Here is a 15410-nt window from a genome sequence, read left to right as displayed (position 1 = left end):
TGTACCTGCTGCACTTTGGAACACCAAAGTTTGGACTGTGCCTGCGGGTCCTGGCTTGGGGAAAAGCTGATTCCAGACCCCATCCAACAGTAGTAACTCCATGCATCAGTTGGCTGATCTTCTAGAGTCAGCTCCAGGGACCGAAGAGCTGAAGTTGCCCAAACCAACAAGTTGGTAGCCAACTCTGATGTTTTGCCGCTACTAGTCACCTAGCACCTAGAAGAAAAATCTGAGATGGCAAAAATTTAGGCCCAATTTACAGGACTTGGCAGTGCTATCCAAGCCAGATTCATCACACCCAAGGGAGACTAGACTCAACCTAAGGATTTTGACCCAACTACATTGCAGACTGACTAGTAGCACACCATCGGCTGGCCTGCTACTGCAGCATCAAGGACTTTGAGGGACCCCGATATCTTTGCCAAGTTTGTCCTACGTTCCCCTTTGATGAGGGAGCACCCACAAAGACACCCCCATCTAGAGCATTTAAACTAAAGCATCCTTTAAGCATCTTTTGCCTGCATCCCACAGCATCAGGACCACTCCATTAAAATCTTTGGCAGTTGTCCTATAAAGCATTTATCTTCAAAAACTATCCAGTGGCTAGGTATCTACACAAAGTGTACCCTTTTGCCACCTAGACCTCTTTCTTGCTAGAAATGGGCGCCCAACCCACGCTGGAGTAGACAAATTAACTGTTTAAATCTTTTCAAAAGTTTCAAACGTTTTTGTTAACCAATGCTTGTTTCTGATTGCGTTTAAAAGTGATTGCATCTTCTAAAAGCTTTATCTCATTGACCCTCCCGTGAATTTTGTTCATCAAGGTCTCTAGCAAATTCATTAAAAAAAATGATTTTTTTATAAATTGATGTCTTCTTTATTTGGTGTGTTGCTTTCTTATTTCATTTTTTGTGCTGTTAAATGCTTTACACATAGTTCCTTTGCTAAACATCACTGCTCGCAGCCACAGCTTCACTTGTAGCATCCGTCATGAACTGTCATAAAGTGCACTTTATCATTCACAGTCAACCAGTGCTAATGATAGCATCTTAAGACCTTATTTTTGGAAACCCAGTAACAGAAAGTGGCAACTATAGTATCCCCTTGTCCACCGTCAATGACAATGATACTATCCCAAAGCCTCAGTGTCAGCATTCCAAGAGACCCAGCATTAGAAAGTGACATTTGGAACATTCCAAGACACCCAGTGACAGAAAGTGACATTTGGAACATTCCAAGACACCCAGTTACAGAACGTGACATTTGGAACATTCTAAGACACCCAGTGACAGAAAGTGACATTTGGAACATTTCAAGATACCCAGTGACAGAAAATGACATTTGGAACATTCGAAGACACAGAGTGACAGAAAGTGACATTTGGAACATTCCAAGACACAGAGTGACAGAAAGTGACATTTGGAACATTCCAAGACACCCAGTGACAGAAAGTGACATTTGGAAAATTCCAAGACACCCAGTTACAGAACGTGACATTTGGAACATTCTAAGACACCCAGTGACAGAAAGTGACATTTGGAACATTCGAAGACACCGAGTGACAGAAAGTGACATTTGGAACATTCCAAGACACCGTGTGAAAGAAAGTGACATTTGGAACATTCGAAGACACCCAGTTACAGAACGTGACATTTGGAACATTAGAAGACACCCAGTGACAGAAAGTGACATTTGGAACATTCCAAGATACCCAGTGACTGAAAGTGACATTTGGAACATTCAAAGACACCCAGTTACAGAAAGTGACATTTGGAACATTCCAAGCCACCCAGTGACAGAAAGTGACATTTAAAAGGATGTATGTTGTTACAACGCATGCTTTTACCTCGCATGCTGTTACAATGCAAGTTTTACAATGCAAGCCATTACAACGCATTGCTTTGGGGGGTGCTGGAAAGTGAATAGTTTAATTTACTATCCCAACTCCAGTCGCCGTGGATAGTAGGGAAGGTGTTGGATAGTAAATTAAACTATTACTTATCCTAGAGTGCCCCCAGTGCAATGCGTTGTAATGGTTTTCGTTGTAAAACATGCGTTGTAAAAGCACTGCATGGTAAAAGTTGCGTGGTAAAAGATGTTTCCCCATTTCAAACATTCCAAGACACCCAGTGACAGAAAGTGACATTTTGGACATTCCAAGACACCCATGGAAAAAAGTGACGTTTGGAACATTTCAAGACACCCGGTGACAGAAATTGGAGACTGTATTATCCAATAATCCACTGTCAGAAAGAATAACTATCATTCAAATAAACCATCAATTGCAATGAAACTATCCCAAAGTCTCACTGTCAGCATTACAAGACAACCAGAGACAGAAAGTGGCATTTAGAAAATTCCAAGACACTCAGTGACACATAGTGATATTCGGAACATTCCAAGACACCCAGGGACCAAAGGTGACAGTTGGAACATTCCAAGAAACTCAGTGACAGAAAGTGACATTTAAAACATTCCAACACACCCAGTGACAGAAAGTATGTATGTATGTATGTTCTTATATAGCTCTCGACTTACCCTAGGGCATCTCGGCGCTTGCCTTGGGAACCCGTCCTGGCTTTTCCCTGTAAGATAACCCATACTGGGCATACCCAAGGTGAAAGCCAGGCATCCCGCCGCGGGGGGCCATTGTGGAGATTAAGCAAGCTAATGCCCAGAGTTGCAGAGTGTGAACCCGTGATTAGAGTGGGCACCGAAGCGAGAATTATCGTGTCCGTGGACAATTGGCCTCAAGACCCTGCCGCGTCGGGAATTGAACCCTGGTCCGGGGTCTGACCTCTGCTTCAGGGTATGCCTCCTCTAACCAGTGAGCCACATTTGGAATGTTATAAAACACACATGGATACAAGGTGCGATTTGGAAAGTTCCAAGACACCCAGGGACAGTTGGAAGATTCTAAGACACCCAGTATTACAAAGTGATGTTTGGAACATTCTAGACACTGAATGACAGAAACTGACATTTGAAATATTCCAAAAGACCCATTGACAGAAAGTAAAATTTGGAACATTCAAAGACACCCAGTAATAGAAAGTGACATTTAGAACATTCCAAGACACTCAATGACAGACAGTGAGATTTGGAACATTCCAAGACCCCCAGTGATAGAAAGTGACATTTGGAATATTCCAGGACCCCAGTGACAGAAAGAGACAATTAAAGCTTTACAAATATGGAGAGTCATACTAATAATATGAAGTTCCCCTTTCAGTAAGTGCCGCTTTTATTGTCATCAGACACCCAGTGTCCGAAAGTGACAACAACAGTATCCAGGACCGTCACTGTCAGAAAGCAGCACTGGTTCCAAGCCACATCCTGCCAGAAACTGGCATGTGTAGTATCCCCAGCCAGATATTGCCAATAAGTGGTACTTTAGTGTCCCAACGCATTTATAGTCCGAAAGTAGCAATTATAATATCCCCACTCATCAGTAGTTTGAACTCATTTGACATCTACTACCAGAATCTGGTCCTAGTAATGTCCCAAGACACTGGGTTAGATGTATCATCATGTTGGTGGGGGCAAGGGTAACCCAACCCTAAAGCCGGAGTTATCAAGCCGTGCAAGGCCACCTTACTTGGCCCGGCATGACTTGACAAATCTGGAGTGAGCCTTGTGTTACTCTTCCCCAGCGAGGTGTTCCATGGGTGGAGCGTGGGTGTTACCATGCATCCACTCATGCATTTTGGTCAAAATGTTACGGCTATCCAAGTGCATGTAACTAGGAGAAATATCCTTATTTTTCCTTGTTTTCTCCTACTGTCACTCTGCAGCGCACATTGAAAGAAGAAATGTCTCTGATGAATATTTTTGTGCTGGAAGGAGATCCTTACTGCTTAAAAATAATCCAGCCTGCCATGCCTGGACCCTTGCACAGTGAGGCAAAGGTGGCTTTGTTGGCCAGGCATGTGCCTAATGTGAACTATGGCACCAGCCTGCCCTTTCAGCAGCACAGCAGTTGGCTTGCTGTGTTGCACTACATACAAGTGTGATAAATCTAGGCCTCTCTCCTACCACAGCCAATATCTGAAGTGGCCACTGAAAGAAATCAATATTAGTAACATCACAACATCCAAAGCTAAAAGGCTGCACTTGCAAAAAGCAAATAAACCCAACCGTCAGATAAGTGAAATGATATTACGATTGCCAGATAATAACTACTAGGGTGAGAGAAGCTGCTGATCCAACCCCCTCAGGAGAGGAGCGGCTGATCCAAACTCCTAGGCAGATAGGAGCTATTGATCCAAATACCTGAGGAGCGGCTGATCCAAACTCCTAGGGAGATAGGAGCTGCTGATTCAAACTCCCAGAGAAAGAGGGGCTGCTGATCCAAACCCCTCAGAAGAGGAGCGGCTGATCCAAACTCCTAGGGAGAGAGGAGCTGCTGATCCAAACCCCTCAGGAGAGGAGCGGCTGATCCAAACTCCTAGATAGAGAGGAGCTGTTGATTCAAACTCCCAGGGAGAGAGGAGCTGCTGATCCAAACCCCTCAGGAGAGGAGCGGCTGATCCAAACTCCTAGGCAGATAGGAGCTGTTGATTCAAACCCCTCAGGAGAGGAGCGGCTGATCCAAACTCCTAGGCAGATAGGAGCTGTTGATTCAAACCCCTCAGGAGAGGAGCTGCTGATCCATACCCCTCAGGAGAGGAGCGGCTGATCCAAACCCCTCAGGAGAGGAGCGGCTGATCCAAACCCCTCAGGAGAGGAGCTGCTGATCCAACATCCCAGGGAGAGAGGAGCTGCTGCTCTGAACTCCTCAGGAGAGGAGCTGCTGATCAAAACTCCCAGGGAGAGAGGAGCTGCTGATCCAAACCCCTCAGGAGAGGAGCGGCTGATCCAAACTCCCAGGGAGAGAGGAGCTGCTGATCCAAACCCCTCAGGAGAGGAGCGGCTGATCCAAACTCCTAGGCAGATAGGAGCTGTTGATTCAAACCCCTCAGGAGAGGAGTGGCTGATCCAAACTCCTAGGCAGATAGGAGCTGTTGATTCAAACCCCTCAGGAGAGGAGCTGCTGATCCATACCCCTCAGGAGAGGAGCGGCTGATCCAAACCCCTCAGGAGAGGAGCGGCTGATCCAAACCCCTCAGGAGAGGAGCTGCTGATCCAACATCCCAGGGAGAGAGGAGCTGCTGCTCTGAACTCCTCAGGAGAGGAGCTGCTGATCAAAACTCCCAGGGAGAGAGGAGCTGCTGATCCAAACCCCTCAGGAGAGGAGCGGCTGATCCAAACTCCCAGGGAGAGAGGAGCTGTTGATTCAAACTCCCAGGGAGAGAGGAGCTGTTGATTCAAACTCCCAGGGAGAGAGGAGCTGCTGATCCAAACTCCCAGGGAGAGAGGAGCTGTTGATTCAACCCCCTCAGGAGAGGAGCGGCTGATCCAAACTCCTAGGCAGATAGGATCTGTTGATCCAAACTCCTAGGGAGAGAGGAGCTGCTGATCCAAACCCCTCTGGAGAGGAGCGGCTGATCCAAACTCCTAGGCAGATAGGATCTGTTGATCCAAACTCCCAGAGAAAGAGGGGCTGCTGATCCAAACCCCTCAGAAGAGGAGCTGTTGATTCAAACCCCTCCGGAGAGGAGCGGCTGATCCAAACTCCTAGGGAGAGAGGAGCTGCTGATCCAAACCCCTCAGAAGAGGAGCGGCTGATCCAAACTCCTAGGGAAAGAGGAGCTGTTGATTCAAACCTCTCCGGAGAGGAGCTGCTGATCCAAACCCCTCAGGAGAGGAGCGGCTGATCCAAACTCCTAGGGAGAGAGGAGCTGCTGATCCAAACCCCTCAGAAGAGGAGCTGATGATCCAAACTCCCAGGGAGAGAGGAGCTACTGATCCAAGCTCGTGAGTAGTAAGGAGCTGCTGATCCAAACTCCCAGGGAGAGAAGAGCTGCTGATCCAAACCCCTCTGGAGAGGAGCGGCTGATCCAAACTCCTAGGCAGATAGGATCTGTTGATCCAAACTCCCAGAGAAAGAGGGGCTGCTGATCCAAACCCCTCTGGAGAGGAGCGGCTGATCCAAACTCCTAGGCAGATAGGATCTGTTGATCCAAACTCCCAGAGAAAGAGGGGCTGCTGATCCAAACCCCTCAGAAGAGGAGCTGTTGATTCAAACCCCTCCGGAGAGGAGCGGCTGATCCAAACTCCTAGGGAGAGAGGAGCTGCTGATCCAAACCCCTCAGAAGAGGAGCGGCTGATCCAAACTCCTAGGGAAAGAGGAGCTGTTGATTCAAACCTCTCCGGAGAGGAGCTGTTGATCCAAACCCCTCAGGAGAGGAGCGGCTGATCCAAACTCCTAGGGAGAGAGGAGCTGCTGATCCAAACCCCTCAGAAGAGGAGCTGATGATCCAAACTCCCAGGGAGAGAGGAGCTACTGATCCAAGCTCGTGAGTAGTAAGGAGCTGCTGATCCAAACTCCCAGGGAGAGAAGAGCTGCTGATCCAAACCCCTCAGGAGAGGAGCGGCTGATCCAAACCCCTCAGGAGAGGAGCGGCTGATCCAAACTCCCAGGGAGAGAGGAGCGGCTGATCCAAACTCCCAGGGAGAGAAGAGATGCTGATCCAAACTCCCCGGGAGAGAGGAGCTGATGATACCACTTCTAAGGAGAGAGGAACTGCTGATCCAAGCTCTCAGGGAAAGGAGCTGCTGATCCAAACTCCCAGGGAGAGAAGAGATGCTGATCCAAACTCCCCGGGAGAGAGGAGCTGATACCACTTCTAAGGAGAGAGGAACTGCTGATCCAAGCTCTCAGGGAAAGGAGCTGCTGATCGAAAGACACCAGTGCTGCCCACTGGAAACATCCTTAACATCTAAAGTCAGAGAGTGGCATTTACAACATCACAAGGCATCACAGGTAAAACATTTCCACTTGCCTCTTCCTTAATATTCACCAGCAGAAGGTGTCACTCATGACACCCAATACCAGGAAGTGACTCTTGAGCCCTCTCAAGACAATGACTGTCAGAGGCAGAGCTCCCTGCAGCTCCTGAAGAGAATCTTGGAATACACCAGGAGTAAAAGCTGTGCCTCGGTGTCGTGTGAGAGCTGTGAAGCCTAGAGTGAGCGCTCTGTGCTGAACCACAGAGTACACAACTCAGCATCAAGTACAATCAAGCATTGGCAAAGCCAGGAAATCTGCCATCCTTGAATGAAAGAGATTTGTGAGAGCTGTGGAGCCTACAGTGAGCCCTCTGGGCTGAGCCGTAGAGGCCACAACTCAGCATCACGTACAATCAAGCATTGGCTAAGCCAGAACATCTGGCCAGCCCTGAATTAAAGAGACATGTGAGAGCTGTAAAGCCCAATGGTGAGCCCTCTGTGCTGAGCCACACAGGCCACAACTCTGTATCCAGAACAAACAAGCATTGGTGAATCCAGGACATCTGGCCAAACTGGAATGGCAAACACATGAGAAAGCTGTGAAGTCTATTGTGAACCTGATGTGCTGAACCCCAAGGCCACAACTCTGCTTTAAGTACAGACAAGCCATGGCAAAGCCATGACATCTGGTCATCATTAAATTATAGAGATGAGTGAGAGCTGGAAAGTCCTATGGTGAGCCCTCTGTGATAATCCACCAGAACCTGGCAGATCCTCTAGAACTCAACATTAACTACAAACAAGCATTTGTGAGTCAGGAAACCTGCCATCGTTGAATGAAAGAGATGTGTGAGGGCTGTAAAGCCTACAGTGATTCATTTGTGCTGAACCACCAAGGCCGCAACTCACATCCAGCACAAATAAACATTGGCAAAGCCAGGACATCTGCCATCCCTGAATGAAATAAATGTGTAAGAGCTGTAAAGTCTAGGGTGAGTCCTCTGTGCTGAACCACAGAGGCCACAGCCCGGCATCAAGTATAAAGAATCATTGGCAAAGACAGTGCATCAGCACATCCTTTAATGAAAGAGATATGTGAGAGTTGGAAAGCCTACAGTGAGCCATGTGTGCTGAAGCACAGCGGCACACAATTTGGCATCAAATGCAAACAAGCATTGGTGTAGTCAGGGCATCTGGCCAACCTTGAATGACCGAGACCTGTTGGAGCTGTGAAACCTACAGTGAGCCATCTGTGCTGAACCACAAAGGCCACAACTCGGCATCAAGTACCCACAAGCATTTGCAAATACAGGCCATCTGGCCATCCTTGATTGAAAGAGATGCTTCACTGGTTGTGATTCTGTGTGTGAGGTTCTGCAGACTCATCAATTGGCTGATGTGAGAACAGGTTAAAGGCGGATGAATGGCTCAGCAAGTTCACATACAGAAATAAATCAATATTTAATAGTAGATTTGAAGGAGCTTACCCATATTTCACTACTAAAGACTTACGAAGGGAAGATCCCTTGTTGGGCCTGTATTGGGAAGAGGTATTTTCCCTTGATCCAACATGGGACAGATTAGAAGGGGCCGTGCTTAGAAGGCTTTTATCTCTCCCCAAGGCAGCATGGAACAAGGCATAAGAAGAGACTCTAAGTTGGTTTCCTGGGACCTGATGACCGTTACCTGGGCCCTAAGATATTTAAATATACTCTCTGAAGATGATAACGTGTCCAACACCTACAAATTGTGTTGGGAAGAGATTCAAAGTAGTGAAAGATGGTGGGAAAAGGATGGAAGAGCTAGATTTTACCTCCCACCGTTTCAGTTTCTTCATTGAGCTCCAAGCTTCACTTCCTGTTCCTGGTCTGGAGTCTGATGAATACATGTTATGTAAGGCATGTGCCAATACGTAGACAGCAGTATGAACAGAATGGATCAGACTGTAGTTAGTTTTGTGATATTCCTTCAACATTTTAAATGTCTCGTTTCCTGAGCAGTAGTCATTAGATGAATCGGCAGTCACATTTATTTCCATTAATAGACACCTGAACCCCATCTCCCATAAATTAGCCAGGGCTGTGTCACCTGGAAACTTCCATGGAGTGACGCCATGGAGAAAATCTCTAAATCCCATAATTTCTTTTTTTTGGATCGAAAATGCCAGACTTCCATTGAATAAATGTAATGGGAATCCAACGTTGACAAAATTAGAGATAGCCTCTGACAAAATCCAAGTTTTAGGAGGCAATGTCCTCCAATCATTGTAGGAGAAATAATGGGCAGCGTTCACTGTACTGCAGTAGAGAATGATCACCTGTGCGGTGGAGGTCCTAACAGCCTCCATGACTGTCCACAGGTTTAGTGGGTCAGAGCTAGAAAGATAAGCAGGAAACATATAAGAGAACTCAATGCAGCCTCCAACCTGACCAATCACGTTCCTCAGTTGTCGCAGCGCTAGCTCTCCGCTGTCATCATCCGTGGTCAGGACCCCCACCCAGGTCCATCCGAAATGTTTTAACAACTGAGCAGTTCCAATGTAGAAGGAGAGCTCGGTTGGGACAGTCCGGTACAAGGATGGAAACCTCACTCTGTCACTGAGTACAGGGTTCTGAGCTCCATAACTGATCTGCAAAGAAGAAAGATACGAGGTGAGCAATGTGAGATGAACTTTGGCACAACCCTGAGAATGAAATGTGGAGGCTACACATCTCTGACTTTAAATCCCAAAAAACGTATCTTTAGTTAGAGCTGATTGTAGTTGTCAACAAAGAACATCAGGATAAACTGGGCTGAATCCATGTAGCATAACAACATTTGCTATGTAATATGGGCCTCAAGTGCAAGTAACTACTAAAACACAAAAAAAGCTGTAGTAAATCCACCATAGTACATGGCCAACCATTGGTACTCCAACATCCGCCACCAGCAAATAATAAAAGGGGGACTTAAAAGGAAACCTCAAAGGAAATGCTTTTCAATGAAAATAAATTAATAAAAATTGTTATAAATATAAATAAACACTCATTAATGTAATACATATATACAAATATAGTGCATGTTTCTTATAAAATATGTTGATAGTCTCTTTAATAATGTAACAATGCATTTTATTAACAATAATTAAAATTATTTTAATTCACTTTACAACCCTCTTAAAAATGATAAATACACATGCAAAAAATGTTTTGTAAGGTGTTTTTATTTTTTAAATGTCAGCAAATAATTTTAATTCAATTTCATATTTCAGTAAACTATGGAAATATATATATATATTTATTGATTTTCAAAACACATGAGCAATTCAGCCAATACACGGAAATCACAAGTATCAGTTCATTCGCACAAGCACTGTATACCCCAATCACGTTCCCCATAAAGTACATAGATGGAATTTGAACCAGGTCAAGCCAGACCCTCCACATTCCCCAACCACTTCCCCCACACTCTACGGTATTTCTTAACACATCTCTTAGCTTTATAAAGGGCATTCTCTTGGGTCGCACACCAGTCCTCCCCTCTTCACCACCTCTCCAGGGTGGGTGGGTCAGGGCTTAACCAGGTCGATGCAATGTCCAGCTGGGCCACCATCATAGCTGTGTTGAAAAACAACTTTTCATTCCTGGGCCCATCCAGCCCATTAGTGATCCCCAGCAAAGAGTGACGTGGGTCGTGAGGAACCTCCCAGCCAAATACCTCTGTTATCTCCACTCCAATGGATCCCTAAAACTGATCCAGGTGGAGCCACAACCAAACCATATGGAGGAAGTCGGCTGGGGCATGCTTACATCTTGCACATGGTGCAAAACCGCTCTATTCAGGTGCAGGGGAGTGAGATACGCAGCATTTAAATAGTAGAGCTGAACCAGCTTGAGTTTGGCCGAAACAGTGACTATTCTGGGGGCCATAAGGGCATCACAACAGTCCACCTCATCAAGGAGGCCCTTCCAATCCACCCATTGATCCCTCAACTTCTCTAAGGATGTGGGAGTGTTGTTAATGAGAGTGGGGTACATACGAGAAACCCCCCTTCCTAAATCTCCCAACATCGTTTGGACCTCAGTGGGACTGTATTCAGGGAGCCTCATGTCGTCCATAATATGCATGTGGAGGGCATGTCTCAGTTGCAAATATTTATAAAACTGGGATAAATGTAGGGAGTAGCGAGTTTGGAGCTCCTGGAAGAACAGCATATATCCCCTTGTCCATATGTCCCCTAGCTGGGAGATGCCAATAAGGTCCCGGGTTCTGAACCCTCGCAATCCACTAACCTCCCGGAGCAAAACCTCTGCCAGAGGGGAGTATATTGGGTCAAATTCCCCGTCCATCCGGTGTGCAGGAATAATGCCCGCCAGACCAACAACATAGAGTGTTTCACATCCAGCGTTCGGGTCGGAATGGCCCCCCATATATCATGGTCAAGATGTCCGTGAGCCACAGTTCACTCAGTTCAAGCCTATGGGCTGGATCCAACCAGCCCTCATTGAACCACTCATGGATAACCAGTAGGCGCACCACCAAGAAATACAGATACAACTGTGTCATCCCCATACCGCCATCGTAAAAAGGAATCTGGCAGGTCGACAGAGCCATGAGGGACCGTCCTCCTCTCCAGCTCCCTGAACCATGCCCTGGAAAAATAGAAGGGGGGATTCTGTAGGATGTAAAGGAATCTGAGGAGGATCATCATTTTAAACAGGGTCACCCTCCCCAGGGGGTTTAGAGGCAGCATTGTCCAGTTAAGGAGGTCCTCCTTTGCATTCTTAACCAACCGGCCACATTAAGGGACCAGCCTGGGATGCCTCCAGGTAACCATGCGTTTGATAAATGTTATTTAATTTCATTTCAGAACTCACCTGGACTGGCGACACCATCACCAGCTTACTGCTTACCATCACGAGGCCCTAGATATCCCCCACTGCAGCTGGATCAAGGGCACCAAAACTCAGTGGTCATGGGCCCCCACCACTTCCCAACCTGAGGCCTTAACAGACCTGTGCCAGGCTGTTTAGAACTTGCCTGTCTGGATCATCAGCAGCACTGACAAAGCCGCCCCTATATCCAACAAGTCCTCCAAACAGGCCAGCTGGTACACCCCAGAATTCAGGACCACCAAGAGCAACTACCACCAACTTGAGAAACATTGGCACACCAACAAGAACCCAGAAGACAGAACAGCAGCACCTATCACTGGCACATTAAAGAACCCAAGAAGGCAGCCATCAGCCCATCACCACTGAATTGATTCTGTGGCCAACCACTCAAAAGGAACTCTTCACAATATTCAAAGAATTCCCCAACTCAACAACCATAGAGAACACTATCCACCCCTCCCAAGAACTTTCCAACACTGGCTCCAACTACTTGAATAGCAAGATCACCAACATCTACAACTTCAACCTCTAACCCTTAACCCTCAAGTATCCCTACCAACAAGCAATCATTAGGTGAAACATTACCACCTGGTCTCGGCTCACTGCCCTGACCACCTCAGCCATAATGACTTCCATCCATTCTAGGGTGCCTACGGTCCCTTGCTCCATCTCCTATACAACCTCACAATGAATCCAATCAGTGTGCTAGCCACCAGCATCCTCAACATTTCAAATTCCACAGCAACCTTCCCAGACAAAAGGAAACACTCAGACATCAAACCCCTCCTAAAGAAAGCCTCCACCAACCCCAGCGTGCTAAAAAACTACAGGCTGACCTCCCTGTTCCCCTACCCAGCCAAACTACTCAAGAAAGCCATCAACCAGAAGCTTACCGAATTCCTGGAACAAAATCACCTACTGGATGAGTCACAATCTGGTTTCTGTGCCAACCACTACACTGACACAGTGCTGATTCCTGCCACAGATGACAGCAGGACACTTCTTGACTGTGAAGAATCTGGAACACTGATCTGACTCAAACTCTTCATGGTGTTCAGCACCATCTCCCACAATCCCCTCACCAACAGACTCTACAACTTAGGCATGTAGCAATACACCCTCAAGTAGATTTCCTCCTTCCTTACAGGATGCACACAGATCACCTGACTGCCTCCATTCACTTCCTTACCCAAAGACATCATTTGTGGCATACCACAAGGATCATCCCTCAGCCCACCCTGTACAACATCTACATGATCCCACTTAGAGACATCGTCAGATGCCGCAGACTCAATATAATCTCCTAGGTAGATGACACTCAGCTGATCCTCTCGCTCACTGAGGACCCCACCAACTCCAAAGCCCAACGTCTGCAATGCTATGACTAAGATAGCCTACGGGATGAGAGACAACTGCCTCCAGCCCACCTCCGACAAAACTGAAGTTCTGATTTCTGGACAAGCACGTCCACTTGGGACCACAGCTGCAATCCTGCAAAGCTCAGACCTACATCAACATTGGCCAACCATGCACGCAACCTCAGCATTTACCTCAACAGCACACTGATAATGAAACAACAAGTAAATGCAGATGCCTCCTCCAGCTTCCACACAATCCGCTTGTTCTGCAGAATCTTCAGGTGGATCACAAACAACACTAGAAAGACCATCATGTAGGCCCGTGTCACCAGTCACCTAGACTATGGCAATGCCTTCTACACCAGCCTCTCCACCTAGCTCCTCAGAAAACTCCAGATCATAAAGAACACTACAGTCATACTCAACCGGGACCTCCCTAAATGTACTTACATCGCCCCCCAATTGAGTGATCTCCACTAGCTCTGCATCTAGAAGAGATATAATTTCAAGATCCTCAAGCATTCCTACAAAGTCCTACATGACCTAGGACCTGCCTACATCAATCACAGACTGACTTTCCACCAACCCTGTAGATTCCTTTGCTCCTTTTCACTTGGACTCGCACTCACTGCCTGCATCCGTCGCAGTCATAGCCATGGCCGCTCCTTCTCCCACATCCCTGCCAAGACGTAGAATAACCTTCCCCTCCAGTTACAGACTTCAGAAAGAGACTCAAGGCCTAGCTCTTCAACAGAGATGCAGCGCCCAGATTCCCCTAAGAGTGACAGTGTTACACTCTACAAATGCTGTTTGATTGATTATCACTCTTTGCTGTATTCTAATTGGGCACACAAAACAGGTGATGGACAGAATGTGGATCAATGTCACACATTCACCCCAGTCCAAAGATCTGGGCCCAAATCCATCGTTTTTTTGCACTCCACACCACCCTGGGTTAGACAATGGCGATATGCAAATCAGCTCTGACCCTGTGCCCCATGGGAACAGTCCAGTCCGAACTACAAAAGCCATGTCCTTCCCAGAACGGAATCAAGCATCCGAGGACCGGACCGGTTTCGAGGTAACACCTCTCATCCGCCCGGCTAGCTTGACTCCAGTGGTGTGGAGTGCCTGGGACCCACGTCTGGGCATCCCCAGCGCACTTAGGGCGTCAATTGCAAACAAAACAGGTGATGGACAGAATGTGGATCAATGTCACACATTCACCCCAGTCCAAAGATCTGGGCCCAAATCCATCGTTTTTTTTCCACTCCACACCACCCTGGGTTAGACAATGGCGATATGCAAATCAGCTTTGACCCTGTGCCCCATGGGAACAGTCCAGTCCGAACTACAAAAGCCATGTCCTTCCCAGAACGGAATCAAGCATCCGAGGACCGCACCGGTTTCGAGGTAACACCTCTCATCAGCCCGGCTAGCTTGACTCCAGTGGTGTGGAGTGCCTGGGACCCACGTCTGGTTTGCATATCGCCATTGTCTAACCCAGGGTGGTGTGGAGTGCAAAAAAACGAAGGATTTGGGCCCAGATCTTTGGAAATGCAGATGGCTCTAGTTTTAAATACCAGTTGGCACTACAACTGAGGCTTACACTATCAGCACACTGTGTATGGTAGTAGAAAAATCACAGGTCCCTACCAATTGGCTCAAGCTGCAGAGATTGTTGCTTTGATATGCAAAAGACACACAATTGATGGACGGAATGCAGAAAAAATCAGTCAAGAGATCTGGGTTAAATCCATCATTCTTTTGCTCACCATGCCACCCAAGTTTAGACCTTGCCATATGCAAATCAGTCTTGACCCTGTGCCTCATGGGAACAGTCAGCCCGAACTGCCAAGCCAGGTCCTCCCTGGACCAGAAACAAGCATCCTAGGACCTGTTTCGGGGTTTCACCACTCTTCAGCTAGGATAGCTTGATTCCAGTAGCACAGTGAGCGCAGGGCCCACATCTGCGCATACCTGTCACCCTTAGGGTGAGCAAGCAAGGTTTACAGACTTTTTCTTAGAAATGAGAAAATTGTTTGACAGAAAATCCCATATGATGTCCTTGGATCAGGAGCTTATAACTCTCAGTCAAGGGTTTCAAGACCTGCTGACGTACATAACCACGTTCAATCATCTTATAGTAGAAACCGATTGGCCTCAGGAGTAAAATATCGATTAAACTGATAGGGCGATAATTTGCAGGATCATGCCGGTTCCCCTTTTTGAAAATCATCACAATCTCTGCCCGTTTCACCGTTTCAGGTATTGGTGTGCCTGTAACTATTGAATTACATAGAAAATGTATATGTGGTCCCAAAACCTCGGAATCCTGTTTCAATAA

At 47.0% G+C, this 15410-nt stretch overlaps 1 protein-coding gene across 1 annotated transcript in view; it reads right to left on the bottom strand.

Annotated features, from left to right (window-relative positions):
* Window positions 1-8533: 8533 nt before the first annotated feature.
* Window positions 8534-15410, bottom strand: part of LOC147663167 (vomeronasal type-2 receptor 1-like) — a 31179-nt gene continuing 24302 nt past the window's right edge. Inside the window, exon 3 of the mRNA XM_086950619.1 lies at window positions 8534-9460. Coding sequence (XP_086806745.1) covers window positions 8534-9460 — 927 coding nt within the window. The remainder of the gene's footprint in view (window positions 9461-15410) is intronic.

Source organism: Lissotriton vulgaris, unplaced genomic scaffold (assembly GCF_964263255.1).
Source record: "Lissotriton vulgaris unplaced genomic scaffold, aLisVul1.2 SCAFFOLD_2710, whole genome shotgun sequence".
NCBI classification, from domain to species: Eukaryota; Metazoa; Chordata; class Amphibia; order Caudata; family Salamandridae; genus Lissotriton; species Lissotriton vulgaris.
This window is presented reverse-complemented; position numbering and strand designations above follow the sequence as displayed.